The 15,519-nt window shown below is 37.6% G+C and overlaps 1 protein-coding gene and 1 long non-coding RNA gene across 5 annotated transcripts in view; one reads left to right on the plus strand and one right to left on the minus strand.

Annotated features, from left to right (window-relative positions):
* AP3S2 (adaptor related protein complex 3 subunit sigma 2) overlaps positions 1-12,557 on the minus strand; it is a 52,598-nt gene extending 40,041 nt beyond the window's left edge. For 3 of the 4 annotated variants that reach the window (XM_079125543.1, XM_079125544.1, XM_079125541.1), the window contains exons 1-3: positions 11,037-12,557; positions 7,462-7,553; positions 6,935-7,046 (exon numbers count right to left, since the gene is read on the minus strand). In XM_079125543.1, the coding sequence (XP_078981669.1) occupies positions 6,935-7,046; positions 7,462-7,553; positions 11,037-11,105 (273 nt within the window). In that variant the 5' untranslated portion in view covers positions 11,106-12,557. The other variant, XM_079125542.1, reaches the window with a different exon arrangement.
* Positions 8,414-13,364, plus strand: LOC306652908. Its single transcript, XR_013761575.1, has 2 exons — positions 8,414-8,464; positions 11,023-13,364. It is a non-coding gene; the product is annotated as an uncharacterized lncRNA (long non-coding RNA).
* Positions 13,365-15,519: the final 2,155 nt, after the last annotated feature.

A 15,519-nucleotide genomic window follows, 5' to 3' on the forward strand; every position in this document is an offset into this window, starting at 1 on the left:
GGCTCAGCAGTAGAGCACTTGCCCAGCATGCACCAAGGTTCTAGGTTTGAGTCTCAGCACTGCAAAATTAAAAAATAAAAGTTAAAAAACAAAATAATGTTTGAGGGCTGGGGTTGTACCTCAGTGGTAAAGTGCTTGCCTAGCACGTGTGAGGCACTGGATTTGATCCTCGGTACCACATATAAATAAGTAATATAAAGGTATTAAAAAATACGCTTGAAATTCCAGAACAGGCTTAAATTTATACAGAAATTTTTTTAAATTAGGAGTAGCAAAACAATGGGAAATTGAGTAATTTATAATTATTATTGGAGAAACTGGATAAAGGAATAGACAAAAAGTAAACTGGTTCCACATCTCAGAATATCAAAAGAAACCTGATTTGTGTTTAACAGATTAATAACTATGTATTTTTTAAACTGGAAATATATGGTTTAGAATTTTGTCCCTATTGTGATAGGAAGCCAAGCATGGTGAAATCCCAGCTGCTCAGGAGGCTGAAGTAGGAGGATTTTAAGTTCAAAGCCAGCCTCTACAATTTAGTGAAGGCCCTAACCACCTTAGCAGAATCCTGTCTCAAAATAAAATATAAAAAGGGTTAGGGACATGGCTCAGTGGTTAAGAGCCTCTGGGTTCAATCCCTGATACCAAAAACAAGCAATAAAAAAAAAAAAAAAAAGTCTTTGAAAAGTAAACAGAATGTTGTGGGATGGGAGTTACATTTTCAGACAGAGTGCCAGGAAATTCTCCGTAAGGATTAACATTGGAACTGGACATGAGAGATAAAAAAGCAGTAGTCATTAGCACGACAATTAAAAAACCTAGACAAAAGCATTCCATTGGACAGAAGGAGTATGAAGACCCTGAGGCAAAAAAGTACTTCACTTTGAAGACGAGTATGAAGCTACAGTATAGGAATGAACAGAATGATATGGTGAGATCAGAATGACAAAGGAGCCAGACCACATTAGGCTTCATAGGCTGTGATATGGAGTCTGAATTTCACTCTAAACTTAGTAAATTACACATTAAAATTTCTTCAACAGGGGAGACAAAAATGGATTATTTAAATTGGCTGTAACAGTTCAAAAAAATTAATTTGAAAAACATTTTAAATAAGTACATTTTTTGTGGGTGGCTATAATCAAACAGAGAGCCTCATGCACATTCTTATCACTGAGCTATAAATCCAGCCAAGTAGTGTTAAACTGTAATGCTAAAAGAATTATTTTTTCATTGATTATAAGGCAAACCACTGTTTTAACGTGTTAACAGAAAAACTGCTGTTAATTATAGTCATAAGATGTCATGTATGGTAATACACACACTGATTTTGGAGTTATTGAAGTGTGATAAATGTTCATCCTAGAATAATGAAATGCAGTATTATAAACCAGGATCTAGACATCAGTGGATGAGCGGTTCAATTATATCACAGAAGGTTGACATGAAAAGAAAAATGTAAATCTACACATGGAAAAACTAGGCATGACTAATAAAAACTCAACTATTTGTGTGGTACCTCTATCTCTGAGCAGAACATTTAAAATGACATATTTCTGTGTTGGAGCTAGAAAGGAATACAAACTTAGTGTTGGAGGCATTAAAAATTAAGTCTTTCTGAATAGCTACCTAGCAACAAGCATTACCATTAGAAATATTAGTTGTCTTTTATCCTGGCATTCTATTCTGAGGAGGTGTGAAGAGGCACAATAATTTGCATAAAGAATTAGAGAAGTTTTAATTTGTATTAATTTAAAGAAATAGTAAAATGGACTCCATAGAGTCAGGCATGGTGGTCCACGCTTGTAATCCCAGCTACTTGGGAGGCTGAAGCAGAAGGATCGAAAGAAACAGGTCAGCCTGGGTAACTTAGCAAGACCCTGTCTCAAAACAACATTTTTTACAACAACGTTATCTTTTAAAAAACATGCTAAAAAGTTCTCAGTGGTAGAGCGATTGCCTAGTATGTGCCAGGTCCTGGGGTTCCATCCCTAATTCTGCAAAAAAAAAAAAAAAAAAAAAAAAAAAAAGGAAACAAAGTATGTAGTGCCTATTTTCCTAGGTGTTCTGCTGACTGGTTCAGCAGAGAACATTCATTTTATCCCTACCACAATGTTCTGCTTTAACCTACTTTTAAAACATAGAGGTAAGTCATGGCAAACTCAGAAGCAGAAAATGTGAAGCCCATGTTTCTGCTAAATACCAGAGCCTGTAGTATGCAGTAAGTTTTCCTGGGCTCACTTACATGACCTTGCCCTCTGACTTTTTTCCCAAAGAAGCTCTACAAACTATCAAAGGACACTGATGCCAAAATGGAATATAGCCATGACCTTAATGAAGGCAATTGCTCTTTCCTATACAGCTAAGTTTGTGCTTCACACTTGGTTTTTCCAGACCAAGCGAAATATCACTTAGGCATATTCATTACATCACAGAACCATAAAAAGAAGCAAAAGAACGATCAACTCAATAATCTGAAGAGCTAAGCACAGTAGTACGCTTCTGTAATCTCAGCTACTCAGAAGACTAAGTCAGGAAGATGGCAAGTTTGAGGCCAGCTTGGGCAACTTGGCAAGACCCTGCCTCAAAATAAAAAACCAAGAGGGCTGGAGGCATAGCTCAGTGGTAGAGCACCCCTGGATTTAATACCAAGACTACATAACAAGCAAGCAAACAATAACAAATAAAACAGTCTGAGGAGTGATTCAGCTAGGAGATTTCATGGTACTCGTAATATTCTGCATTGACAGGTACATGGATGTTCATTGTATTAGCATTCTTTAAACTGTACAGGTATATCTTTATTTTTCTACATATACACCTCACAATCTTACTAGGATTCTGATTGGGTTTTCACTAAAATATAATTAGCAAACACTGGTATTTTAAAACTTTCTCAACAGGAAAATAATGTATTTATATTCATTTATAACTTTGTTCTTTTTTCATATTTTTAGTTGAGTCTTCTTCATTTAGATCTTACACATTTTTTTATATTTCTACCTTATCAAAACTTATTGCTACCATGAATAAGCTGCTCTAATATTACATTTTCTAATTTATTCCTTCTAAGAGAAAAGTAATAATTTCTATAAGCTAAACTTGTATCCTGCAACCTTATTAAACTCTAATAATGGTTTTAATTGTTTCCAGTTGATGTGGATTTTCTGGGTAATTAATTCATCTCCAACTCTTAAGTATTCTGAAGCCTAATAAAGCCTATCCTTTACTGTCCTTTTTTTCCTCAAAATATTCTTTTGCATTTCTTGGTCACTCATTTTCCCTAATAAGGTTTCCCTTTACTGGGTTAAGATCTGATGGAACACTACTTGATTTCCCATCTGATGTATTGATTACTACCTCTGAGATTACTGTCATCTTTGCTTGACTCTTCCAAACCAGGCGAAAGCTTCCCAACAAACATTCCTTTGCTTTTCTTTTAAGATTTTACATACAAATGGTACACCTCTACTTCATGTACAATCAGAGAAACAAGTTGTACATTTGCTTACAATAAAATAAATAAATAAATATAAAGAAGGAAAAAAAAAAGATTCTACAATTCTGGCTGGGGTTGTGGCTCAGTGTAGAGCGCTCACCTAGCACACATGAGGCCCTGGGTTCAATCCTCAGCACCACGTAAAAATAAAATAAAGGTACAATATCCACCTACAACTAAAAAATATATATATAAAAAAAAAAGATTTTACAATTCTGTTGCAATCAACATCAAATATTATACGGTAATTTCTAAACCCTATGCTTAAATACTATTGTAATGAAATTTCTTTACAAATTTTCTACGTTTTCATAGAAACAGGAAATTCCATCTTGATAAATTTATCTCATATTCTGTCATTTTGCTCATATAATTTGTTATGTTTTTCTGGGTTTTTTTTTTTTTTTTTCTAGTTGATTTCTTTTTTTTCAGTTGTGTGTGTGTGTGTGTGTGTGTGTGTGTGTGTGTGCGTGTGCGTGTGTATGACTGGGTCTTCCTATGTTGCCGAGGCCAGTCTCAAACTCCAGAATCCTTCCCACTTAGCCTCCCAAGTAGCTGGGGCTACAATGCAAACCACCATGCCCAGCTTTCTATCTCTTTTATCATTCATTTGTTTTTGTATAAGTGGAGTAAATGTTCCAGGTTCTGGCTCTTAAATTTTAAAACTAAAACTGGTTACATCTACAAAAGTAAAATAGGTTACTGGGAGAGAGGGGAAGGAGGATATTTTTCACTGTATACTTATATGTACCTTTAGAATTCTGAAGCATATATATTATTTCCTCAAAAAAAAAAAAAAAATTTAGGGCTACTGTTGTGGCCCAGTGGCAGAGCACTTGCCTAGCATGTGTGAGGCACTGGGTTTGATTCCCAGCACTACATATTAATGAATGAATAAAATAAAGGTCCATCAACAACCAAAAAAATTTTTTTTAAATTATGCCAAATAAATACATGTATACTTTTTATCGAAAACGTTCTTATTCCAATTTTAGAATATGTTTTAGGAATGTAATCTGCATAATCACTTCTCAGCATCTACTGACACATGTATATTAGCTTCTCTTACTGCTGTAACAGTCTCTATAAGAATTTTTCTTTATTAAGAAAGACTTGCATTCTTAGGATAAATATAATTTTGTTATTTTTGTAATCAGAAATTGAACTCAGGGATGCTCAACCACTGAGCCACATCCCTGCCCTTTTTATTTTGAGAAAGGGTCTCTAGAAGTTGCTTAGGGCCTAACTAAATGGCTGAGGCTGGTTTTGAATTTACAATCCTCCTGCCTCAGCCTTCTGAGCCATTGGGATTACAAGCATGTGCCACCACACCCAGCAAGGATAAATATAATTTTGACAATTGATAGAGGTTGAGTATTCATTATCTAAAATGCCCAGATCCAGAAATGCTTCAGATTTTGGATTTTTTTCAGATTTAAGAATGTCTGGGGCTAGAATTGTGGGTCAGTGGTAGAGTGCTTGCCTAGCATGTGTGAGACACTGGGGTCGATTCTCAGCACCACATAAAAATTTTTAAAAATCAAGGTCTATTGACAACTAAAAAAAAAAAAAAAAGAAAAAAAATATATAAAATCAATTGACATGTGAGGTAACTCCCATTTCTTTAAAAAAAAAAAAAAGAATGTCTGCATAAACACATTGAGACATCTTGGGGATCCAAGTATAGACAAAATTCATTTGCATTTCATATATACCTATCAACATATCACTGAAGTAACTATATAACATTTTCAGTGGGCCTGCATTTTTTACTATGACTCATCATATGAAGTCAAGTATAGAATTTTCTATTTGTGATGCTCAAAACTTTTGGACTGTGAAACACATCAGATTTTAGGTTTTGGACTGGAATGCTCAATTTGTAATTCTTCTAATGTGCAATATTCCTGACAGAGAAAGAATTTTAGGGTAAGTAAAGAGTATCTGGGAGCTGGGGATATAGATCAGTTGGTAGAGTGCTTGCCTGGCAAGCACAAGGCCCTGGGTTCAAACCCCCAGCATGGCAAAAAAAAAAAAACAAAAAACAAAGAGTATCTGGTATCTCTGTAAATCAGAAAATCTCAAATACACAGAACGGTCTAAATGCAAACAAAAACATCTATAGCCAAAAATCTTAAATGATTTGTTGAAGGACATACAGTGTATTAATGGAGGAAGGGAGAAACCAAGACTCACAATCCCTTGGTTCAATATTTGGCTTAAGTCTGTTTGGTTTTTTTTTTTTTCTAATTTTGTACCAATATCAACGTGCAACATTTGAATAGTATTTTCCTTCATAAAATACACTTTAAGCAGTATGGCTTTGTCACTGCTGTTGTTGTTCTAGATTTTAAAAACCTCTGGAGACAGGTGTTCTTTTTCTTTCCTTTTTTTTTAAACATTTCTTATTTCATACTAATATAGGCTTATTCCAGGTACCTTTGTGTTGACCTCATTTAAGCATTTATTTTTTTGTGACAGCTATTTCAAATAGAGTAATAATATAATTATGTGTATCAGCCCCTAAAAATGTTTTATTCTTCTGATTTTTATATTCTTTATATCATATATGTCAACTATTTATTGATTTTTACTATTTTTTCAAAGATCAAACCTCATTTCTATTATTTTTACATCTTACTGATTTTATCATCCCAAATCCAATGCACACTAAATATTTAATAAACATCCATTAAATTATAAAATTACATTGCCCTCTTTTTTACTTTTTTGGTGTTCGGGATGGAACCCAGGATCTTGCACATGCTATGCATATTACCAAAGGCTACACCCCCTACCCCACATTTTGGTTTCTACAAAGGTAATTAAAACAATCTTCAAGTAATTTCTAATTTTCAAAAAGCACAACAAAAATCATTTTTATTTATATCAAGACTCCATAGACTAAAGTGTCAAGTTTCCTTGCTTTAAGCTATAACTAGGTGAAAATAAAAAGCACAAATTTTAGCTAGGCATGGGGGTGCACACCTATAACCCCAGCAACTTGGGAGGTTGAGGAGGAAAATCTCAAGTTCAAGGCCAGCCTCAGCAATTTAGCAAGACTCTACCTCACAAAAATAAAAGCCTAGGGAAGTGGCTCAGTGGTTAAGCATCTCTAGGTTAAACCGCTCCCCCCCAAACCAAAAAAAAAAGGCATAAATGTTAAGCGTCATTTAATTTAATAGATGAAAGCAAATTTAAAACATGAAGATCAAGGGCAGAATAAGGACTGGGTAGAAACCAATAAATCTAAATAAAGGCTGTCTTTGAGGGTTGCTCCTGAGCTTTCCCATAGCACCATCTGGTGGACATCCAGCAACTTTTACTACTATCAATGAGGAGAAGGACAAAAGGAACTACAGGTTGGTTTTTTCAAAAGCACCTGCAATCTCCTAAAAAACTCTGCATCATTAGCTTACTACACATACCTACCTGAATGAGGTCCAAGATCCCAAGTTCACTCTCTGATGAATCCACACAAAATACAAAGTAGAGGGTAGCATAGTGCCGGTAAATCAGTTTGTAGTCAGAGCCACCAATCAAACTGTGGAAGATGAGAAACATTTAAATACCTGTATCGTAATTAAACACATCACAGAGAAACTCTATGCCAAGGAACAAGAAAAAGTCCAATAGAAAAGGGAAGGCTAAATGCTAGAAGCAGACCATTTCGACCAGGTAAATGGCAACCAAGTTTGGTAGAGATAACTAAAGCCACCTTACCTCACCTTTTTTCCTACCTATCCTCCCAGGCACCAAACATCTACATGTATAACACATGAAGCACAATAATGCAACTGCTTCTCAAAGAGAGCTGGGCTCTTGAACAAATCATGCTGAGACCAGTTCAAGTTGCATCAAATACACACCTAACACCACAGTATGAAAGAAGAAGCAATAATGATGAAGGCCACCCAAAAGTGGTAATAATGGAGAGCAAAGTGAAGCAGACAGTTTACCTTCCACCTTCCAAGAAGTTACAGATGTTGTCATCTCGCTTGAGGACCAAATGGAAAGTCTCTCGAACAATCTGCTGTTGAATTTCTTCTGGCTATGGAACAATAACAACAAAGGTAAATCAGTAGACAGGTTTAAAACACTATATCCCATCATTGAGGAAGGCCAGGGAAAGAAGTGCTTTGAAGCTGGGAACGACATTTAGTACTAGTTTCCCAAAAAGATAAAAACAATGAGTAGTGAAAAAACTACTAGAGTGACTCAGAAAAACAGAATCTGTAATAGGAATTAAGACAGGGTATATGTACCCTGGTATCTTGGTCACTAACTGATATTAAACAAGGAAGGCAGAATTAAACTCTCAGGCAGGACTGCAGATAAAGCTCAGTGGTAAAATACTTGCCTAGCAATATAAAGAGGTTTAAGTCTGATCCCCAGCACAGCTAAATTAATAAAAATAAAAACCTCATACAAAGTCAAAGAATAACCGAAGTCCTCATCCAAAAGTATTTTGTCTTCTTCTGGAAAACATCTATGACAAGTATAACAAACCCCAATGGCTCTAACACTCCACGAAGATCAAGATGTAATCATGTGCATGTTTCAAGAAACTTAATTTGCCCTCTTTTGTACTGGTTATACAGGTACTACACAAAAAATGTTATGTTACCAGTGGGGTACAGCAATGCATGCCTGTAATCCCAGGCACTTGGGAGGCTGACAGGAGAATTACAAGTCCAAGGCCAGACTGGATTTAGCAAGACCCTGTCTCAAGATAAAAATTTTAAAAGGGCTTGGGGTGTAGCTCAGTGGTAGAGTGCTACTGGGTTCCATTCCCAGTACTGCTAAGGGAAAAAAAAAGAAAAGAAAAGATGATGTTACCAACAAAGTATTATGTACAGATGAGAATTTAGAACAGCTAAACAGAGCCACAAATAAATTTTTTGCACTTACCATTCAGTTACCACACACTTGATAACTCACATTTCATTTCCACTTCTACATGTGTTTCATAATATTACTGGTATGGTTGGGAAAAAAAAAAAAGGGCAATAGGAGGGAGATGCCAGTCAGTAAGACAGAAAGTAATTAAAAGCTCTAGACCTGAGTTCTCAAAGTTACTAATGTGCAAGCAATCAGCTAGGACTACTGTTTAAATGTAGATTCTGATTTAGGAGGTTTGGGTTAGGTTCTAAGACTGGTTCTAACAAGCTCCTAGGTGATGTCAATGATGCTGATTTGGGGACTATGAGTAAGTAGCAAAGCAGTTATTTAAAATTTAAAAACAATAACAACAACAAAAAACAAAAACAAAACTTCAGATTGGACCTGTCCTAAGAGTCAGAAAATACAATCAATTTCTAAAAAGTTATTAAACAGAAAGAAAAAATGGAAAATGTCATTGTGGGGAAATTACTTTGACTCAGTTTGGGTATAGAATGGCTCAGTATTTACTGAATGAATGAATGAATACAAACTTGCTAAACCAAACTTGCTGGTCACTGTAAATTAGAGTAAGTCAAACACTATTTTCCTGGTTTCTACCTAAAGAACACACAAAGTTCACAGATGCCAGGAGGCCGTAAAAGATTAACTCTGTGCTCAGAAATACAAAACATGCCAAGCATCAGCACTTTTTGAAACTGATAAAAACATCTTTTGAACTAAAGTCTTTCATCTGACTCTAGAGGGAAGTGGCAGCAGTAGGAAAGTGGTATGAAACGATGAGGCCAACTAATTCCTAGTTCAACAAAAAAGGCAAACTACCAATTGCCTCCATGCTTAGTTATTTTAACAACCCTTCCTATCTTTTTAGTACTCTGCAGTTTTCAAGGTATCTTCACTCATTAACTCATGAGTTCTTATAAAAATCCTATGATCTCCAAAAACATAGAAATGGCCAATGAGCACAAGAAAAGATGCTCAACATCATTAGTCATTAGGGAAAAGAAATGAAAATCACCTTCTACCCACTAAAATGACTTTAATTTTAAAAAGACAAACAGGTTTTTGTAAGAATGTGGAGAAATTGGAACCCTAATACACTGCTAATGGAAATGTAAAATGGTTCAGCCACTTGTAAAACTATTTAGTAGTTTCTGAAAAAATACACAATAGTTACCACATGATCCAGCAATTCTACTTGTGGGTGTATAGCCAATAGAAATGAAAACGTATGTCCTCGCAAAAACTTATTCATGAAGGTTCATAGCAGCATTATTCACAAGAGCAAAAAGTAGAAACAACTGATGGCCAATCAAAATATAGTATTATCCATACAACGGAACATTATGACAATAAAAAGGAATGAAACATTGATACATGCATGCTACAACATGGAACTCTGAGTACATTTTACTAAATGAAAGAGACACGAAAGATCACAAATTGTCATGGATCCATTTATATGCAATGTCCAGAATGGGCAAATTTAGAGCAACAAAGAGTAGATAAAAGGTTGCCTGGGACTGGGGGAGTTGAAGGAGAAATAGAGAATCATTGTTAACGGGTAGGAGTTGCTTTGGGGGCAGGAAGGTGATAAAAAATGTTTTAATCTTAACAATAATGGACGCCATTTGTACACTTTAAATAGGTAAACTGTTATGTGACTTACGTCTGTCTGTAACACACACACACACACAGGGGCTGCTCTCAACTACAAATTGACTAATTAAACTGAATGCTCATTTTTTTTAACCTCAATGTAATCGACACAATAAAATGCAACCTAGTTTTAAAAATCTTGTAAAAAGAGTAAATTATTTTTTCGTTTCTATCTGACAAGAGAAAATAAGTCTGAAATAGGTTTATTAACTTGCCAATAGACACAAGAATAGAAAAGGTGGAACCCGTGGCCTGAATATCCGTTTTCTAACTGTTCCCGCTTGGGTTTCACAAGTCTCCCTGTCATACAACACAAAGAAACAAACTGTCGGGGATGCTGGGCAGCAGATAATGATGTTTCTGTTTTTTACAGAGGAAGGTTTTTGGAGAATTCAAATGCAAAGGGAATGCTTATTGAGCCTTCACGTGGTAGCATTTAAAAATTCCTCTTCATTTTTCCATTAAAGTGATTTTCTTTAACCCTACGGGGTGAAGGGTAGCAGTCCCTAGGCAGACCCAGCCACCACCGGAGGGAAAAAAAATTCCAAGAACTTTTCCAGATCCCCTAGAACACAAAAACCTTAAGAAGCTGAATGTCTGTTTCCTCGAGAAACTAGTCAACAACCAAAAAGATTAAAGAAAGTGACTTCAATCATTCAAGTTCTCGATTAGATATACTCCCCGCCGTCGCTTATACCAGGTGCCCTGAGACCCAAGGGAAAGTGTCACAAAATAACACAGAAAATATGGGGTCTATAAAATGATCAGAGAAGAGTGGGGGCAACGGGACTTGAAACCAAAGGCCTGACACCCACCCCAGTTCAGGGAAAGAGGCTAAGTTGCGTGTGGGTCATGCACGGTGCAGAATCCCAAGGGGATCAGCAGGCAGTGCCCACTGAAGGCGAGGGGCCCCAGGAGGAGGGAAAAGCGCGCGGACATTCTGAAAGGGCGTGGCGAAGCCCGCGGCACTCACGAAACGCTGGTAGAAGCGGACCAGCCGCGGCTTCCCATGGTTGTTGAAAACCAGAATCGCCTGAATCATCTTTGCCAGGCACGCTTCCTTCGGAACCGACTGCTCCCAGAAAGCGCCTCCTTCCGCCACAACACGGGCACTTCCGGATGGTGCCTTGCTAAGGGCCGCTCCCGGAAACTCAGACTAGGTGCCCAAAAGCCCGGCCATCGAAGGGTCCGGCCTCTTTGGGGAGGGCAAGTGTGGACATCAAGGACCGTTGTCGTCCCCGCCAGCATCGGTTGGCCAGTCAGAGCCTGACCCGAACTTAATTCCCGATCTGTGCACCCCAGCACACACCGACCTCTGGCTCCAGAATCCCGACCTGGCGCAAATCCGAGCACGTCGGAAAAGCTGATCCTGAAGCAGCTGCTCCTGCCATGGAGAAGAGGCTATGAACCTTGCTTTTCCCACCGTCCGCACCAAACACACTCCTGACCTGCCCCTCTGGCTCGCAGAGCGCTCCCGGAGTGGGGAAGCCTCAGAGTTTAGCCATTCTTCCGTTAGGGAACATTAGGTTCATTTTCATTTTTCAGTATTACAGACAGTGCTGCAGTGATTTATATAGATGTCTGATCGTGCAAATAGGCTGCGTCTCCACGGTAGATGGTGAATGGTGGAATTACGGGCTTTTTAATGCAATTCTATTTAAAAGGTACCGTAGATCCCAAGTTGATAATGTTCTTGTTGTTTTGTCTTCTAATGACCTCATATGGATGAGATGGAGCGTGTCCTTACACTGCGGATGACCGCATATTCTGCTGCAAACTGGGGACCATTTGGCGATGTGAATCAAAAGACTTTAAACTATGTCATATATATAACATTAGATTCCAACTCTAGAATTCATAATAAAATGTGGGTGTAGGAAAAGAGAAGGTACATGTCAGCAGTGTTATTACAGAAGAAAATGGAAGCAAGCTATTCCAAAATGAGAAATTGGTTAAGTGCATTGTTCTACACGCGTATGAGAAATTCTAAATGGTTATTATGAATGATTTATGATACAAGGAAATGTTCATGATCTGTTAAGTGAAAAGATTACACCGTAGGTACAGGGACAATTCACTTTGTACAAGACAAAGTAAATACACTAAAATATGAATAATAATTGTATCTGGTGGAATGGCTGCATCGGCAGGGTTTGTTGTTCAGCACAGGACCTAAAATCATACTGTCCTGATTCAAATTCTGGCTCTGGCACCTTGGGTAAGTGTCTTCATTGTAGAACAGGCATAATATCAATTCCTTACCTGGAAAACTGGGAAATTATTCTACTCACCCCAGACAGTTGTTATAAACACAAAAGGAATTAAATTGGTTAGTATTTGAAAGAGTGTATGGCACATAATTGAGTATTATATAAGTGATTTTAAAACATCTTTGGGTGGTCGAATTATAGATTTTTTTTCTAATAAATATATATTGCTTTTGAAGTCAGAGATTTTTAATAAGTAAAAATCCAGAAGGTAATTCCACTGAAACTTAACAAAATGCTTCAAATGTTGAGGAGGAATATCAAAGAAAATTCTAAAACAGAAGTAAGAGGAACTAGCTCTACCAACTAATAAGACCTACTAGGCTGGTTTGACTTGTAATTAAAGGGAAACTTACTGAGATATAACAGATAATGTGGCATAATGTAACTTTAATAAGTGATGTAAGAGACATAATAATTTGACAGTGTGAAAGAATTTAGTAAATATTGTTAAAGTAACAGATAAGTAATTTGAAAATAAGCAGTTGCCTAACTTTCAATTCAAAAATATGCTGGAGTTGAACCTAGGTACACTTTCTCACTGAGCTATATCCCCAATACTTTTTTATTTATTTATTTATTTATTTTTTATGGTTTTGTTTTGAGACAGGGTTGCTCTAAGTTGCCCAGGCTGGCCTGGAATTTGCAATCCTCCAGCCTCAACCTCCTGAGTAGCTAGGATTACAAGCATGCACCACAATGCCTGGCCACTGAATATCTAATATCTGAAAAGAGAACATGTATTAGCTTGGAAGCAATTTTTTGAAAACCACAACTTGTCAACAACTGTATCTATAAAAGATTATAATTTTGCATGAAGAGGAATTTTTTAAAGTGAAAAAAATAGCTGAAATATGGCAAACGCTCATATTTAAAATATAGTAGATAGGGGCTGGGATTGTGGCTCAGTGGTAGCATACTCGCTTAGTATGAGTGAGGCCTTGGGTTTGATCCTCAGCACCACATATAAATAAAATAAAGGTATTGTGTCCACTTACAACTAAAACATATATTTAAAAAAATAAAATACAGTAGATAAACGAGTAAAGGAGCTGAGTAACAAAAGAGGAAATAGATACAGGAAATGAAAGTGTTTAAGCTCACTACAAATAGGGGAAAAAGGCAAATTAAAATATACCTAGGTGTTATTTTCACCTTCTCAGGTATCATTTAAAATTTTTTTTTTATCCAATTCTGGCAAAAATAGCATGAAAATGGTTCTCTTCTACATTGCTAGGGAAATTACAGTTTAGAACAACCCTTTGGGGAAGCAATTTGGCAACAAAACAAGATTTTTACAAAAAATTCTAAGATTCCCAGTTATCTAACTCCTGGGAATCTGTTTCTAATAACCAAAAAATACAGAGTGTGGTGGAGAAGAAGAGGGGTGAGGGAGCCCATAGCCTTTTCAACATTTTTTGAAACAATTATATTGGCTAAATAGAGATAGACTTAAATACCCCCAAATTGGACCATAATAGAACTATTCAACAGTAGTCAATGTTATGAGTGATGGTTATAAAGACTATGTAGCAGTATGGAAAGTGATTATGTAACATTAATGCAAAAAGTAATATCAGATTTTATGTGTAGGCATATTAAAAAAACAAAATACTAAAAAAATTATGAACATGGCTGAGTGAAATTGTTTTTTTATTCCCCCTATCCAGAATGCCGCAATCAGCCCTGGGTCCCCACACAGGTTCTGAGACATAGCAGCTTCCATTCCCCTAGTTTTGGGGAAGAGGATTTTGCCTGAGTTTCCCTACCTGCTGAGCCTGGAACCCTCAGCCCCTGTGGTTCTCCCTCCACTCCCCCCTACACTTCCTAGCCATAGGCTGGGCTTCTGCAGAACCTTATGCACCACAGTACCATTTGCCCTGAGTCTGGACATAATTCTTGGGCCCATCCTTTCTTCCCAGGTCCTAGGAGATTCTGCCCCTGTATGCCCCAGGAACTATTTTCTTCTGCCCACCCTGTTATAGACCCCCAAATCACTAACCTCTCACCTAGACAATTGTGAGGGTCTCATATGAACTCATTGCCTCCAGTTTCTCTGAAGTCAAGTCAGCCTTGAAACAGAGAAATCAGATCTTACCCTCTCCATGGGATCACTAGCTTCCAAGATGTTAGGGATCATTCCCTAAAGCCTTAACACGCCTGAAGATGATGCCATGCCTGATCTCCATCTCATAGCCTCAGTTCCAACACACCTCCCCACACCCTACTCCTACCATCTGAGCTCTGGCAAAAATGGCCTTTCCCTTCCTCAGGTCCTCCAAGACCCTGAGCCCTTCCTGTTGCCTCAGGACTTCTCCCACTGACACAACAGGCCTCCTTTTGGCAATGGTGACCTGCTTATAAGATTACCATCAACCACAGTGCTTTGGATAGAAGGGTGCCCCCACTGGGCACCTCTACCCTTAGTCAATGTCCCCAGTTCACCTCCTGCTCAATCACCTTCCTGAGCATCCCCAAGGATTAGGGCCCAACTTCAGTTGCCTGTAAGCCAGCCCCATTCAGATATCAGTCACCAGTGAGTTAGCTACTACCTCCTCTGGCCCCTATATCCAAAACTCTTTATAGGCCCAGGAAGCAGAGCATAGTGGAAGGCATGTAAGCTTCACCTTTGACAGCTCTGGATTTGAATCCCGCTCTGCCATTTTTTTAACTTGCAAGTTGCTTAACCTCTCTGAGTCCCTTTTTCTCCTCATATAATGTGCATGTGTGAATGAATAGATAATGTGGTCTTTGAAAACCTGACTACCTGGGTTTTAATTTCTCTCTCACTATATACTATTCATGGAGCCTCAGACCTTCAGTTTCAAATGAAATAATGGGGACAATAATCATGTGTACCTCATGGGATTGTAACAATTAGGGAAGATATTGGAAGTATTTAGCACAAGTACTAGCACCAGGAAGAACACAATAGTGAGTGGCTGTGAAGATGATGGGAAGCTCCCAAAACTATGTTTGACACATTAGGAAGATTCAATAAATGCTAGTTTCCCACCATCCTCTTTTCCCCCAATCAAGAAGGATTCATATGCCATGGACATGCAGATTTCAACTGAGGACATGAAGAATTCATTCCAGATCTCATCACATCTAGGTGTCACAAGGCTGTCATAGAACACTTCCAGGCTAATGTTCAGGACCAAAGACCAATGGCTTCCTCCTAGGAAC

Source organism: Sciurus vulgaris (assembly GCF_902686455.1).
Source record: "Sciurus vulgaris genome assembly, chromosome: 2".
NCBI classification, from domain to species: Eukaryota; Metazoa; Chordata; class Mammalia; order Rodentia; family Sciuridae; genus Sciurus; species Sciurus vulgaris.